Genomic DNA, 14,814 nt, shown 5'->3' with positions numbered 1-14,814 from the left:
AAAAAAGCCTACCTCACCACCAGCTCCAGGAGAACATTTTTGTGTTAGCTGTTAAATGTTACTTCAGATACCCTTGCTGAAATCCGCCTACAAGCTAAATGCAGAGAAGCGGCTCTCTGTGATTTCTCTATGGGGAGTATTGTCTTGTCCCACCATCTTGCCACGAATCACCCACGAATGCTGCAGCTCAGCAGAAATGCCGGGAACTTCCGGCCCCCTTACTGCTCTGCTGAACACTCACTGTCTGTCCGAGGTGACACTCAGCCAAAGGGTCAATAAACTCCCTTTCAGAGAGAGCAAGGTCTGCCCAAACACAAGTCCCCGTCCTTCCTAAAAAAAACTTCAGCCCTTCCCTTAGTTCAGGGGTGGGCAACTCCAGGCCTCGAGGGCCGGTGTCCCTGCAGGTTTTAGATGTGTCCTTGAACCAACACAGCGGATTTAAATGGCTAAATTAGCTCCTGCAGTTCTCCAGAGGCCTGGTAACAAACTAATCATGTGATTCAGGTGTGTTGACCCAAGGTGAGATCTAAAACCTGCAGGACACCGGCCCTCGGGGCCTGGAATTGCCCACCCCTGCCTTAGTTGGAGGGTGCTTCTGAGGTCACATAAGACTCTGGACGAGAGCGAACATGTGCAACAGAAGCTGCAGCATCAGGGTGTTTACCACATAGAAGATAGCCTTTCTATCAGCACACCAGCTGTCAGAGTGGGAACAATGGGGTTACTTGTCCAAACACACACACAAAAAAAGAATGACGCTATTACGAGGTAATTGTGCTTAATAACCACAAACATTCATCTCTAAACATTATCTTGTAAAATCATTCAGGGTTATCGATGAATACATATTGTGCATCGGCCCTTTTATATAAAATAAACTCAAGAATTCCACCTGTGCTATCTGGGTGCTGTCAAAACAGCAGTTTTTATTAGTATCTGACCTGCTTGCCTACAACCACCAGCAGCAGCAGTTTGTAACTTCATTTTGGTCTAAGCCCACACCATCCCCCGCGAATCCTCCCCCTGCTGACATGACAAACGAGGCCAGAGTCTAATCCCAGAGCGCAGCTACAGGGTAAGCAAGGGGGTCAGCGAGGAGCCACGCAGGAAAGGAACGTCCGGATTGTCCTCTAGAGGAAGTGAAGGTGCAGACGGTAGACTCTCTAGGATTAGAAATGCAGAGCAGGCCAGTGAAGATGTTAACGCCAGGCCCGCGCAGGCCTGAGGGGAGGAGTGGATTATGATTTAAGAGGCCATCGCTGGGGCTCAACGTGTAGGGAAGGATTAATATTTCACTAACAACAATAGATCTTCAGGTCGTGGCAGATTCTTTGTGTTCAATGTGTTAATTGCACTTTGTGGGTTTCATTTGCACCTTAGCTCACTGACGTTACATAAACTTGTTCACCTCTTTTAACTCTTGAATTTGTGTCATAGACCTAAAAAGTACAACAGGATATTAAGCCACGTAATGATTCTGAGCGACGATGAGCATCTGGTTCAAACCAGTGGATGCCTGCGATTTAAACCTGTCTGTAATCCCCACAGTTCGCAGTGTGAGTGGTTGCTCAGGTACAGATAAATTTGTTTGGACAAATCACCTTAACCTCATTACAAAGTCACTGTGGCAGGCCACAGAGAATCAAAGTCAGGTGAAAAGTGCGTGCTGAGTGTTAAGAGCACTGATCCTCAAGGGATCAGAGAAAGGAAAGGAGTGAAAGCTGGAAATGTGTACGTTGAAGCTAATGAAATCACAGCGATTATTAACAAACCATGACTCATAACATGTCAGTGCAGGACAGGCTTCACTTCCTGTCAACAGGCAAACAAACTTCCCTATTGTCTGTCTGGGATGGACGTCCGGTCTCTTCTTTGCAGAAAGCACCGTTTAGAGTCATCTTGTTGAAGGGGATGTGTTGCTTGTTCTCGATTGTCTGCCCACTGTTGTGAGCTTGCAGAGTAAACACCGAGACAACATCCTCATTTTCAACTCTGGTTCCTACATCTCACAGAAAAAACTCATGAACTATGGAAACTTTGACCAAACGACATCGCTGTCCTCTGTTATAGTATCTCATCTATCTCTTGCAATTTGCTGAGCAGATAGAGAAATTTACACCAACGCCACGCAAATGCAAACACGCAAATGCAAACAAAAGTCATCAGATGAGCACCAGCTGGGCAGGGAGATGGTGAAAACTGCTGCGCCCAGGAAGTCAGGTTGGCATGCCCTGCCAAAATAAACAGCTTTAGGCTATATAAATGACAGCTGACTCGAAAACTTGCTCGTCAGCTACGGTCTAATGGACTGCACTCAACAGCAGATACAGGACGAGGAATTGGACTTTTTACTGCATGTATCACAACACTAAGGAGTTCCCATATGAAAATCTGTAGCCAAAGCAGTAAGTGACTTTAAATAGACCGTGGGGACTAAAGCAAGCAACCGATGAAAGCTAAACAAAGTTTTAATGCACATCTGCAGTGAAAACAGATGGCGAAGAAATTAAGACACGTGGAGCTGAATCTGAGAGCCACAGCAGTAGTAGAAACAGGAGCAACAAATGGACTGTGGAACATTTGCCCTCTTTTTGGGTTACCGGGCTCCTAAAACCACAGCAAAGAGCTAAGCCCGTGAAGCCCATTTGGAGACTAGATAGAATTAAGAAGTAGCCTCCGTCTCCCACCACAGCCACCACACTGCAGCTTCTCCCTACAATTAAAAACTTTGGGCGGATGTGTCAAACCTTTGCCACCTAGCTTCCCATGATAGGCGTTAGCGAGCTACAGTGTAATGTTTTACTTTTAACTCACCGACGATAGATAATAATTAAAATCGAAAATAAAAAAAAGAATAAGAACATTTCGCGGTTTAAATAATCTGTTAAACTTAGAAGTCACCCCTAACAGACTTTGGTAGAGATTTTTAAAAAAACGTTTTATTTTCAAAGGTTTTAAAATACCCACAGAGGCTTAAAATAATGTTACTATCCCGCGAGCTGCGGCTCCGGTTCAGCGTCGGCGGCTTCTAAACTTTCTCCACTTCATTTCGCGCCGCTGTGAAATTAAAGAAAGAGTCTGCTTACCTTGTCCCGGCCATGCTCTTCACATTTTAAACGAGGCTCCAGCGAAAGGAACTGTACAGTTGTTGTTGTTGTTTTTTATCTCTTCTTGCTTGTAAGGTTAGTTTTGTGAGCGCACTGAACTGTCCGAGCAGTGAGTAGTACGGGACGGCTCTCCGGTGGCAAATCCCGTACGCAGTCTCCGCCTCTGCACGTGAGTCATAGGTTGCGATGGGGGTCACCCAGTCTGCACCCCCACCCAGTCTGCTCCCCTCCCTCTTCCACGCCACACCACCCATCCTGAAGCCTTTCGACTGGCTTTCTGGAAAAAGCGGCACTTTTTTAAGATAGCCAAAACATTTAAAGGCTCAGCTGGCTCAACAAAGTAAAGTGATAAGATGTTAAAGGTTAGAAGGGGGGTTTTGTGTGCCAACTTACACAGGAACTTCAATTCACTTCATATATTAAGTTAAATAAAACTAAGGCTGCTATTTTTTAACAAATGCGGTCTATTTATTAGAAGGTTTGTTAAGCAAGCAACAGATTTGCATTGCATGACACAGCTGAAATACATTATTCGATTCATATGTGAAAATTCAAGAGTAGTTGTGTCTAATATATAATCTATATTCTCACTGGCTCACCCTTTGACCAGTCCCTCCCACTTTTTTTCTGACTGCTGTGAAGGCATGTCCAGGCAATGCCCTCAGCACAGTCAGCATCGTGCACAACAGAGAGCATGTGCAGAAGAACAGGCGATAGCCAGTACTACTAATTGTTGTTCATTAACTTTTGGCCAGAGAAGCTGTTGCATGCTCTTTTTTTAAGTTACCTGGCTAATTTAGTGCAATACCTCCACCTAGACTCTGGTTTCTTTAGGGCAGGTCTGACTGAAGGGCTTTGCTTGCACAAAGTATCAAAGCGGATAATCCTGTGCTTTCTCTTAAAAAGCAGCGTATTAATGTTTTTGGAAATTGTTAGAATAGAATAGAATAGTCTTTTATTGCCATTGTTCATCTGGTTATTTAAACTGTGTCTTAAACTACATTTTAAGACAAAGAAAGAATATTGTCTACTTCCACAAATCTATAATAAAATCAAAATATACCGTGGCTATTTTAAAGGCACAGTGTGTAAAATCTTGCCTAGATGTCAGTAGATTGCAAACTGCAGACAACTGAATCCTCTGTGGTGGCTGCCATGAGACAAATAACTCACCCTGCCATTTCTTCAGCCAGGTGTCCATGTCTATACATTGTGGAAGAGCCTGCAAAACTTTGTGAAAGGAGTCTGATAGGAGTCAATGGGTCTGTGAAGCTCACTTATGCCCGATGACAGTGGTGAGTTGTTGAGGATATCCTGAACCTTTCTGTTGGTAAGACTGCTGTTTTCGTTGCTGCTCTAATCAAGTAATCAAGCTGTTTATCAGAGGAAAAGTGAGAATTTTAGGACAGTCAAGCATAAAAGTAGCAAAATGTTAGCTTATAAGCAGCTGTTGTTGTTTAGCTGGGTCTTCTCCGCTGTCCAGAGATGGAAGAGTGGCATGTGTAATCTGTTGAATATGCAATTGTGACAATATCAGGAATAAATAAGCATGTTTATGCTTGTGTTGGTGTGTTAGAGTCTTAACTGCAGTTCAGAAGACGAGGTTTGAGATGAGGAGGAAGAGGATGAAGTGGAAATGAGGGAAGAGAGAAAACAGAGAAAACAACAAGACATAACGAGAAAGATGATGAATACACAATGACATACAAATGTTCACATATATGGTTTGAAAGGGAAAGAAGTAACTTATAAGGTGAACGATGTAAATTAGCCAGTGTACAGGCACAAACACCGGGTGTAATGATGGTGTAATGTCTTTTTCGGCCACTGTATTCAAGAGGCTGGGAAACATGGCGGCCTCCACAAAGTGGAGCCTGCTCCTGTGTATTTTTAATGGCTTAATTCCAAGTTGTGTTTAAATCGCAGGCATCCACTGGTTTGAACCTGATGCTGATCATCACTCTGAACCATTACATGGTTTAATATCCTGTGATCTAACACATTATTACACACTAATCAACTTATATTCATGAGCACAATATATTATTTCCTATTAAATGACCTTAAAAAATTACCTAAGTTCACCTTTAAATTTTAGTTTGTTAGTTTGATTAAAGTTGTGCATAAGTGGGCGTGCGTTCATGTTTATTCAGACTGAGATGCCAGCGTGACTGGAAATAACAGAGTTAATTTGACTGTGCCAATCAGAATGCTATGACTATCAATTTAATGATCTCAAGCTGCTGGGATTCCACTGTTGAGATTACATTAAGTACAAACCCTCCTGATGCTACAGTGAAAGGGACATTATTGAGAGCAAATAGGTTACAGCTTCCACATGTCACTGCACTCACCACCATAGGTTGTCCAAAGAAACGGGCAGACAGAGACACCTACTGGACATGAAAACAGTAAATTACTTAACAATTTCAAAATAAAAGCCTGGTCATATTCATGGTCAAACAACACTTTATTCACATTGACTATCAGCACTCTATTAAAAGGAAGTATTGGCTAAAAAAAGAAAAGAAAAGAAGCTAACAAATGCAAGAAGTAAACTTCACATCAATGAGTATTACACTGTTTTGTTTTTCTTCCGGCGCAAAGCATACTGTCCATTAATGTACATGGCGCAGCTCTTCACAGTGAACCCTTTAAGTGCTTTTCTGATGTAAATAAGGACAAACATACAAATCTCAATGACAATGACATTTCTCAAGCTACGTTTCTCCCTATAAGTTCATTTTATCAACTCGTATCATACAATGAGGTTGCCTCTCCAGTATTATAAAAAATATTGTAAACATTTATATTAATTGCACAACATACATTCAAATACATACTGTACTGTACAGCAAGATTTCAGACTTGTATTGTTATCTTGTAGCACCATGTATAGCAAACTGAACAAACTATTTGGATACTTCTACAGTGTGATACTGACAATACAAAGGAGTAAAATGGCATTCACAAATGACACATTCTGTTACAGGTCACGTAGTCTGGAGGATTGTATCATTGTGAGATGGTGTTGTTAATTTAGACCTCTTCAAGGGCATAAAGAGACTTTTGTTGAATTCTGTGTATGCATTTAAATCATTGCAGGCAAACTCAGGTCATCTCAGATCGCACAGCTGTGAGGAGGATGACCTGTAGTAACAAAGGACATTCATCGGTGTTAAGAATAACTATAATACAAAAGAGTATGGCGACATGTTTGATGCAGTTGGTTGTTTGTTAAGTCCACTTTACTTCCATGTGCAGACACGTTGGTGCAGAGAAAGAATACAACATATGTCTTAATGTTACTCCAAGTGTGAAATAGTTAGCTAATCCACATGTGCCGCAGAGACATCACAAGGCCATGACGTCATTGTGTAGCAGCAGAAGTGACGTGTTACTCATCATATTTCCACACAGTCTCACATGACATGAAAGAAAGCTGATTAAAGCTGAGACATTGTATATTATCTACAAGCATTAGTGGTATACTGAAAGGCTTGCAGACACCAAACTGTTCCACTTGATTTACAGAATCTTGTTGTTGTTGTTAACAATCCTGACAGCTGGGGGTGGCAAAGTTTGCAAATGGATATGAAATATGTTCCAAAATACATAATTGCTGAGTCTTTAGACTTATTGTAGGCCTTAGTATTTCCTACACCCCGGTAGGAGGCTATGAGGAGCAGCTCCCCCGAAAATGAAACCCAGCTTAGAGTGGTATCCCAGCATATGGTCTATCAAAGTCGAGGTCTTCGGGTTTTCTGCACTCTCCATTCTCCTTCCTTCTCTGGAGGAGGCCGATGCGGTTGGTTGTGGGCTGCAGGTGGTTAACCAACCCACCCTTCCCAAATCTGCCCTCTGTGCAAGAGAAACAATTACTGTAAGTTAAATGCACTGCTTGAGGCATTCACTGGAAACCATGGCTCCAGCTGTGGTCTGTTCCTACCAACACTGCGAGGAAAAGCAGGAAATGACAATAACAGAACAGAAAACGCAACACAATGTGACAATGACATATCTGCATTGCTGTAATGAATTTGAGCCGAGAGAGTGAATGAAAATGGTGCAGCAATGCAATGCAGGGAAATGTAAATACAATTAGTAGAGGAGTACAGAAATACAGTAAATAGGGCACCATGCTGTTAAGTCATCTGACCATGCTAAAAAATCTGGATGGAGATGCTGGCTGAGTACAAAGGAGCAGATGGGTTATGACAAACTCACAGCGATTTGGAGGAGGGCTTCTTCACTTTTGGCCTCTTTCGGCGATGAACTGGCCTGAAGCATGCACAGCACGTATACACGCGCGGGACCAATGCACGTGCATGAAGACAAAACCCACAGGTATACACACACACGCACAGACATAGATGCACGCAAGTACACACATGAACACAACCCCGCACACACACACACACACACACACACACACACACACACACACACACACACACACACACACACACACACACACACACACACAATTAGGGTTGATTACAAAAAGGCAGAAGCTGAAAAGCAGCCTTGCATTTTAGCCCTCTTTGGATTTGACTTCTGCATGCTACAATGCTTCAATCACAACAGTGAGGAACCATGGCAGTTCAGAGCTTCCGTTTCAGAGAAACGTGTCTGTATTTTGTTTCCTCAGCTCCCTAGATGACTGGCAATGAGCAGAAACATAACCAAAGACTCAGCAGTAACCTCTCTGAATTCATATTATAACTTGAATTCCATCTGTGATGGTTGTGAAAGCAATCAGCTGCAAGCTGTTTAGAGGAAGAAATACCTGTATTCACTGAAGTAGTTTCGCTCCTTTCCTCCTGAAAAGAAGCAGGGGTAGCATTAATCTTAGTTTCAAATGACTGTTGGCGCTACAATATATGATATTTACCACAGAGATCTTTTACTGACCCTTCTCTGGGCTGCACTGCTTATGTCCTTTGCAGCCCCGTAATTCCATAAGTTGTTGATGCATCAAATTCAGAGCGTTGCGGTCAAGGGTGTTGACAGCATTTATCAGCTGCAGGAATGATAAGGACAAAATGTCAGCAAGGACTTTGGAAATTTTGGGAACTATCCCATGTGCACCATGAATCATGTAGTGGGATTATTTTAAACGTATTATTGGTAACTGCCATTCTGTGTGTCTGTTGAAATAAATACCTGGTACGGGTCAGTGTTGAGGTCAAAATACTCCAGGAAGCCCGTAGCAAATTCACAGAACAGGAAATTGTGTGTGTCATTGATGGTCCTGAGGCACCAGTATGTGTTGTTGTTGGCACTGGTGCATGCACAGAATGGACCCACTGAGGATCAGAGGAAGGGGGAGTTTATAAGGAAGGGAGGGGTGAGAGTGGAAAACAAGAGTTTGAAAAACGTGATTCAAAATATTGTTGTCATCATTTCTGCTCAGGAAAATAGTGCCAGAAACAAAGAGGTATGTTCCACCATGATACTCTTTGAACAACTTGCTAAATCCATAGACTATCCCTCACTTGTCCAGAAGGGAGCAGTCTGCCAATGATGGTTGTCATGTGTGAAGCAGGTCAGGCCGGGCATGCTGCACGTGTCGTTGTTCTGAAGCCTCTTGAGGAATTTCCGTAGTTTCTTTCTGCGTTTCTGCTCCTTCTGCAACCACTGAGTCTTCTGCTTTGATGGCATTCTAATAAATACAAAACATACGTCACAACTAGCCTGAGTGAGGAATTCAAAATTACTACACAGTAAACGAGTGTTATACATTTTACCTGAGTGAGAGCATTCGTCCTGCATTAAGTTGGAAAGTCTCCTTATTCGTAGTGAGATAACTGAAAAGACAAAGTCAGCTGTCAGATGTGCTGAATCTCTGTGTTGGTGCTTATCTGTCACCCTTAAATTCTCTCACCTGGGACTGTCGCACTGACATTCCTCTGGTCGCACGTTTTTTAAATGACCTTTGACCTCACGCAAGTTCTTGATTTTTGTCTGCAAGGTTTCGATCTAAAAAGGAAAGTTGCCCCAAATCTAATTAGACACCACAGGCTATAAATAACCTACAATATGTATTAAATATAACAATTAAAAAAGGAACAGTACCTCGTGCTCTATGTGCAATTTGTGGTCTTTCCATGCTTGAAGGGACTTATAGAGGCCTCCATCACATTTAACTGTGTCATTCATAAGAATGGAGCATCTGAAGGGCATAGAAACAATATATATATACATATATATATGTATGTATATGTATATGTATATGTATATATACATACACATATATATATATATATTCTAACAGTTGATTTCTGTCTTTTACCTCAGGAACATTACACATTCATGTGGAAAAATGTACACACACACACACGCACCTATATGTGACTTTAATAGCAGCAGGTGTAGCAAGTTTGTTGCTGGTGGTGGGTTTGACAGTCACTTCCATGCCACTGAACTCTTCATTGTCTTCCTCATTCACTCCTCTCCTCCTGTCTCTGGCCCAGCTGCTGTTCCTGGACCCCAGTGGCCAGTAGCCTTTTTCTAGGTCTACAGCATACAGGTCACCGCCCAGCTCAAATGATATAGAGCGGGCCCAACGCTTCCTACTTGTACCCTTACTGGACTTTATCTCTGCAGAAGACGAGACAGATTAATGTAAGACGTGTTTTTGATTCTTTATGTCAGGATAGATGACATAACAGCAACTAAACAGACTGATATAAATCAAAATTCCATGCAAGTTGTATCATATTCTGGGAATCCTTTACAAGCTTCTGCTATTTAATTGGTAATTTGTCTGTTCTATTCTGCCACTTGATGGCAGCACTGACATATCCTTCTGGTCTCATGAATACTTCAACAGCTGGTTATTTTCGCTTGAGATAAATGGCCCCATTTGGAAAGCTTCATAGGCTACTGCAAGGACGATTCAAAGTAAAGAAAAGTTTCTTTCTAAACAAAAGCATCTATTTATAGCAATGACAACAATGTAAGCGACAACAGGAACTGACTCTTTTTGGTGAGAAGCCTCTTCCTCTTCATGATGGATGGTTTGAAGCCGGAATTGCTGCAGTCACAGCTGTCAGAGCTGGATGTGAGAGACAGCTGTGAGGCACCGCTGGCCATCAGAGCCTGCATACGTGGGGCAAAGAGACTAGCCATGCCCTTGCACTTATACAGCCTCAGCTTGCCAGTCGGGTCCTCCACACACTGCCACTTCTGAATGAAGGCACAGGGAAATATGGATTAACACAGGTCTTTGAGATTTTATAGAGTATAACATAATTTTGACCCAGTCTTTATAGCATGACGATAAAAATCACAGACATCTAAATGAGCACAAGGCATATTCAAGCTGAGCAGTAATAGTAATAATATTAATCTTCTGGGATGAGCCTTTTATGAGTCTTATTCAAACTGGAAAGCTCTTTATACACACGTGCACATGCTCTTCATTTTGGAGGATTAAGAAAAAGACTTTTATGTTCGATGAAACATACAATGACTGCAGATAACTCGGCAGATTGCAACCAGAATGTTAATTATCTCTTAATTTTGTTCTATTCAGACTTCATTAACCTCTCTGTTCGAGATCTTACAGGTCAAGTACCTGTCCTGGCTGCTGGCAGGAGGTCTGGTACTCTTCTTTTTGGCACAGGTCCTTCACCCTCTGATATTTTGGCAGGAAGTTCTCTTCCTGGGCCATTTCCTTTCCATCGGCTCTCTTGTGCGGAGGCTTCCTGAAAGCACAGATAAACAAAAAAACAGAAAATGATTTTTTCTTCAGCCAACCAGACAAGAAGTCTCATGTTGCTACAGGACAATTCCTGGTTTGGGAACAGTTTTCACAAAAGATAATACATTACAATAAAACATACCCTCTCTCCACGAGGAAAGAATCTCTCCATGTTTTACCCTTCCTGCTCAACTGGAACCTGTAAAATGAGACGTTTTCAGAAATCCTGTTAAACCACTTTGTGATATTTGCACAGGATAAACATGTACTCTATTTTAAATGTCATCCTTGCATGGCACTGAGAAGAAAGTGGTGTTCCATTTTTATGTTTGGATTGCAGATTTCATTATGCCCATGAAATAAACAGAGTTCAACTCTCAACCTTTTTGACACATTCCTGGTATTTTAAATGCTATTCAAAAATACGAAGAACACGAAGATAGTGAGTTTATAAAGTAAAGTAGGTACTCACCTATTGACTGGTCGGTCTGTGTCTAGCAGCTTGAGGATAGACTTGCCGTCCATTTCTGCAGGGATATCAACACCAGCCATGTCCAGCAGAGTTGGTGCCAGGTCAATGTTCAATACTATGTGAGGATTACTGCAGGACAACAAGAACATTTTTTTCTATAGAACTAGATAGAAGAAAATAGTCACAATGGTATTTACCTTTATCCCTATACTGAATGCAAGAGAAAAACAACGAGTCTCTTACACAGCACCTTGCTCCACATTAGGTCCTCGAATGTAGAAGGGTACACGGATATCAAACTCATAAGGCATTGATTTGCCCTTCACAAGACCAAACTGGCCAATATGGTAGCCGTGGTCTGAGGTGTAAATGAGGTACGTGTTGTCCAGTTCACCTGTCTCCACCAACATGTTGTACACCTACGGAGGATATAGTTCATTGAACACTCACACAGTGTGAAAAGTTTTACTTCTGTTTGATAGCTCAAGTCTCTTGTGCCAGATTGTGGGAAAGGAGGATTGAACAATTTACCAAGTGTGTCAGTGAATACATTATACAGTCCCAGTCAGAACAAGCACAGATCTCCCAGGATTTAAGGCTGTCAGATGAGATGTGTGTGTGTGTCTGTGTTTAAGCATATGTCTGTCTGCTTGTCTGAATACCTTCTCCACACTGTCATCCACCGACAGCAGAGTCTGCATCCTCCTGCGCTGAAGCATGTTAGTGAACTGCATGTGGACAGGCTTCATAGGTCCAGTGTAGCGTAGGATCCAGTGCTTGTCTGGGTTAGGGGCATAGTTGTAGCTGGGGGTTCTAAAATGAAAGATAACAACAAAAAAGCTTGAAGCTTGAAATTATGTGGTGTAATAAGCATTTCACTTATACCGATTCTACTTACATTTTAAAGGAGACAGAGTTCTTTTTGTACTAGTCACCGTACATTTGCACAGAGATGTTTCCATATTCTTTAGCTGTAAATTGAATCATAGAACCAAAACGCATGCATTCACAGCAACATTTTCTTCCTGTGCTGGCTAATGTCTCCAATCCTTTTCCCCCAAAGTAGCCAGAAAACTGTTTATGGAATGCTAAAGTGGAGGTTACATAAACCATGTAAAATGCAATCAATAGGTCTGCACACAGTGAGCCCAGTTTGATCAATATTTAACTCCAAGCTATACAGAACTGTATTTGGGAATAAAAACTGCTAAATAGCTAATGAGATCCTAAAAGAAAATACCTTTAATGTTTAAAGTGGATCGATTTGGCTTTTAAGAAATGCTAATGTCCCAAAGCTTATTCTGCAGCGAGAAATCTAATGTACTGTGAAGATGTGTCTGTAATGTGCCAAGGTGAGAAGAAGGTTTACCACTAGAGGAGTGCAGGACTTTTACTGCCTCTCTCTCTTAGTGTGGTTGATAAGGACAGAGGGAGATGGAGTGAGAAAATAGCCAGAGAAGGCTCTCACAGAAAACATCACCCGAGGGAGAGGAAATTTATGGAGAAAGAGCAATTAAAAGTTTGCACAAAGACACTAGGGCTGAATTTTCAGAATATTCTATGTGTTTAAAGCTTGTGTGGCACAGGTTAATGGTGCTGGAGGGATTAGATGAAGCAGCAGGATGGTGTGAGGGGGTAGAAATTGGAGTCTCATTACTGGCCTTGGCTACATCTCTAGAGGCTAATAGCAGCTCTGCCATTAGCTAGCAGCACTAGGCAGCCAGTGAGCACAAAGGGTCAGGAAGAAAAAAATGGAGGTGTTAGGCGTGTCTGTGTGTGTTTGTGTGTGCACATGGCTTCATCATTACCTAAGCTCTATACATACATCATTCCTCTCTTCTTGTACCACTGACAAAATGCTACAAATTAGCAGGTCTCATTACGGTGGTACCACTAATGTGAACAATGCACGAGCCAAATAAACTGGAGCAAAGCATTGGCAGTGGAAGGAAAGGCATCGGCTGCCAACAACATTCTGCAGGCAGAGGAGGATGAGATTGAGTCGAGATTATGGAATTTGTGTCATCCTGGGTCATAGAAGCAGAATGAATGCACAGATGACTCATATGCAAGCAAATAGGTCTGGATGTGAAAATGTAAAAATGTATCTGTGTACTTGTTATCTTTGTCCCCCTGAAACCAAACACGCTTACATCCCATAGGCAAAGCTCCTGTTCAAACAGCTGCCAATTATCTGTGCATGTATTATCACAGATCATCGGAAAACCTGCAACAATCTGCTAACTCGTAACTTGGTCACAGTTTGTTTAGGCAATTTGAAGCTAACTCATTTCCTTACATGTGCTGTGATGCATTGGAGAAAGCGGAGCTGTACTGCGGGGCAGAGTCCTCTGGACCATGTGGAGCAACGTGACTCAGAACCATCAACACAGGCCGGTGAGGGTACAGCCTCTTGGACGTACGGAAGTAGTCGATGCTGTTGTTGGTAATGACATCTGTCAGATAGTCCTGTAAAGTACATGAAATATTATTTATCATGTACTCAGTGAGTGACAGAGGGAGTCAAAGAGCAGAGCACCAGCACTGTGCGAGTCAAAACCAGACGTTACTGATACTGAGTCAGTGGAACTGCTCAATGTTTTAACCCTTCATCTTGTTAAGCTACTTTAAAGTGTAATTTTCATGTGTATTATGTTGCTTAAACTTATTGAATTGTTGTTTTCATTTGAACAAAAGCATCACTTTTCACAAATTTCATTAAATGATTTTGTATCAATCTCAGCACATGCAGGGATAATTATTCTGTAAAGATACATGTATTTTCTTTTTGATGTCAGAAGAGTGCAATAATACCTTTGTGTAGTCGCTGCTGTGCTTCTCCCGTACACCGTTTCTGCAGAGGGTGTAGTTGTAGAAACGTGAGTTTTTCACCAATGCTACCCACTCCTTCCAGCCAGGAGGCACGTAGGAGCCGTTGTACTCATTGAGGTATTTTCCAAAAAAGGCTGAGTGAAGAACAGGTGCGCAGCAAGTTAATGATGTACTCTTTTTCAGGTTTATTTGCAAATTTCATAACTCAATGGGTACGACTGAAGCTCGATTTGGACTCTGCAACGCTCACCTGTCCTGTAGCCTGAGTTGTTGAGGTGGACAGCAAAGGTGTGCGGCTCGTGGTGGGCCTGCCACGAGGGTGAGGAGCAGTTCTCGTTGTTGGTATAGGTATGGTGATTATGCACATATTTTCCCGTCAGGATGGAGGAGCGGGATGGGCAGCACATTGGCGTGGTGGAGAAAGCGTTTGAAAAATGTGTGCCGCCCTTTTCCATGATGTGTCGAGTTTTGTTCATGGCCTGCATAGAGCCTGGGAGGCAACAGGGGGAAAGGGAGAGAAGGGGGGGGGGGGGAGGGGAGGTTGTACGAGGGGACAGGAGGGTAAGAGCAGATTCAAAAGCCAGCAATTGAAATGAAAGGGACCCAGGGGGATGTAAAGCATTCAAGAGGAATGAGGAGTGAGATGTTGAACATAGAGTAAAGAGTGAAAATATAAATATAACCCATGAGGGGGG

General features: G+C 42.3%; 2 protein-coding genes across 11 annotated transcripts in view; both read right to left on the bottom strand.

Annotated features, from left to right (window-relative positions):
* Positions 1-3,715, bottom strand: part of arhgap46a (Rho GTPase activating protein 46a) — a 31,105-nt gene extending 27,390 nt beyond the window's left edge. For both annotated transcript variants that reach the window (XM_082532748.1, XM_082532749.1), the window contains exon 1: positions 3,087-3,715. In XM_082532748.1, the coding sequence (XP_082388874.1) occupies positions 3,087-3,100 (14 nt within the window). In that variant the 5' untranslated portion in view covers positions 3,101-3,715. The remainder of the gene's footprint in view (positions 1-3,086) is intronic.
* A 1,843-nt stretch (positions 3,716-5,558) lies between these two features.
* The window catches only part of sulf2a (sulfatase 2a), a 61,662-nt gene continuing 52,406 nt past the window's right edge, over positions 5,559-14,814 (bottom strand). For 8 of the 9 annotated variants that reach the window (XM_082532758.1, XM_082532754.1, XM_082532753.1 and 5 more), the window contains 19 exons: positions 14,370-14,609; positions 14,102-14,253; positions 13,587-13,756; positions 11,950-12,100; positions 11,531-11,706; positions 11,288-11,416; positions 10,958-11,014; positions 10,690-10,819; positions 10,091-10,298; positions 9,455-9,710; positions 9,186-9,282; positions 8,995-9,089; positions 8,858-8,917; positions 8,606-8,772; positions 8,274-8,416; positions 8,022-8,130; positions 7,897-7,930; positions 7,335-7,388; positions 5,559-6,968 (listed from right to left, as the gene is read on the bottom strand). In XM_082532758.1, the coding sequence (XP_082388884.1) occupies positions 6,938-6,968; positions 7,335-7,388; positions 7,897-7,930; positions 8,022-8,130; positions 8,274-8,416; positions 8,606-8,772; positions 8,858-8,917; positions 8,995-9,089; positions 9,186-9,282; positions 9,455-9,710; positions 10,091-10,298; positions 10,690-10,819; positions 10,958-11,014; positions 11,288-11,416; positions 11,531-11,706; positions 11,950-12,100; positions 13,587-13,756; positions 14,102-14,253; positions 14,370-14,609 (2,459 nt within the window). In that variant the 3' untranslated portion in view covers positions 5,559-6,937. The remainder of the gene's footprint in view (positions 6,969-7,334; positions 7,389-7,896; positions 7,931-8,021; positions 8,131-8,273; positions 8,417-8,605; positions 8,773-8,857; positions 8,918-8,994; positions 9,090-9,185; positions 9,283-9,454; positions 9,711-10,090; positions 10,299-10,689; positions 10,820-10,957; positions 11,015-11,287; positions 11,417-11,530; positions 11,707-11,949; positions 12,101-13,586; positions 13,757-14,101; positions 14,254-14,369; positions 14,610-14,814) is intronic. The other variant, XM_082532760.1, reaches the window with a different exon arrangement.

The sequence above is a fragment of the Aulonocara stuartgranti genome (assembly GCF_965226115.1).
Source record: "Aulonocara stuartgranti genome assembly, chromosome: 5".
Taxonomy (NCBI): domain Eukaryota; kingdom Metazoa; phylum Chordata; class Actinopteri; order Cichliformes; family Cichlidae; genus Aulonocara; species Aulonocara stuartgranti.
This window is presented reverse-complemented; position numbering and strand designations above follow the sequence as displayed.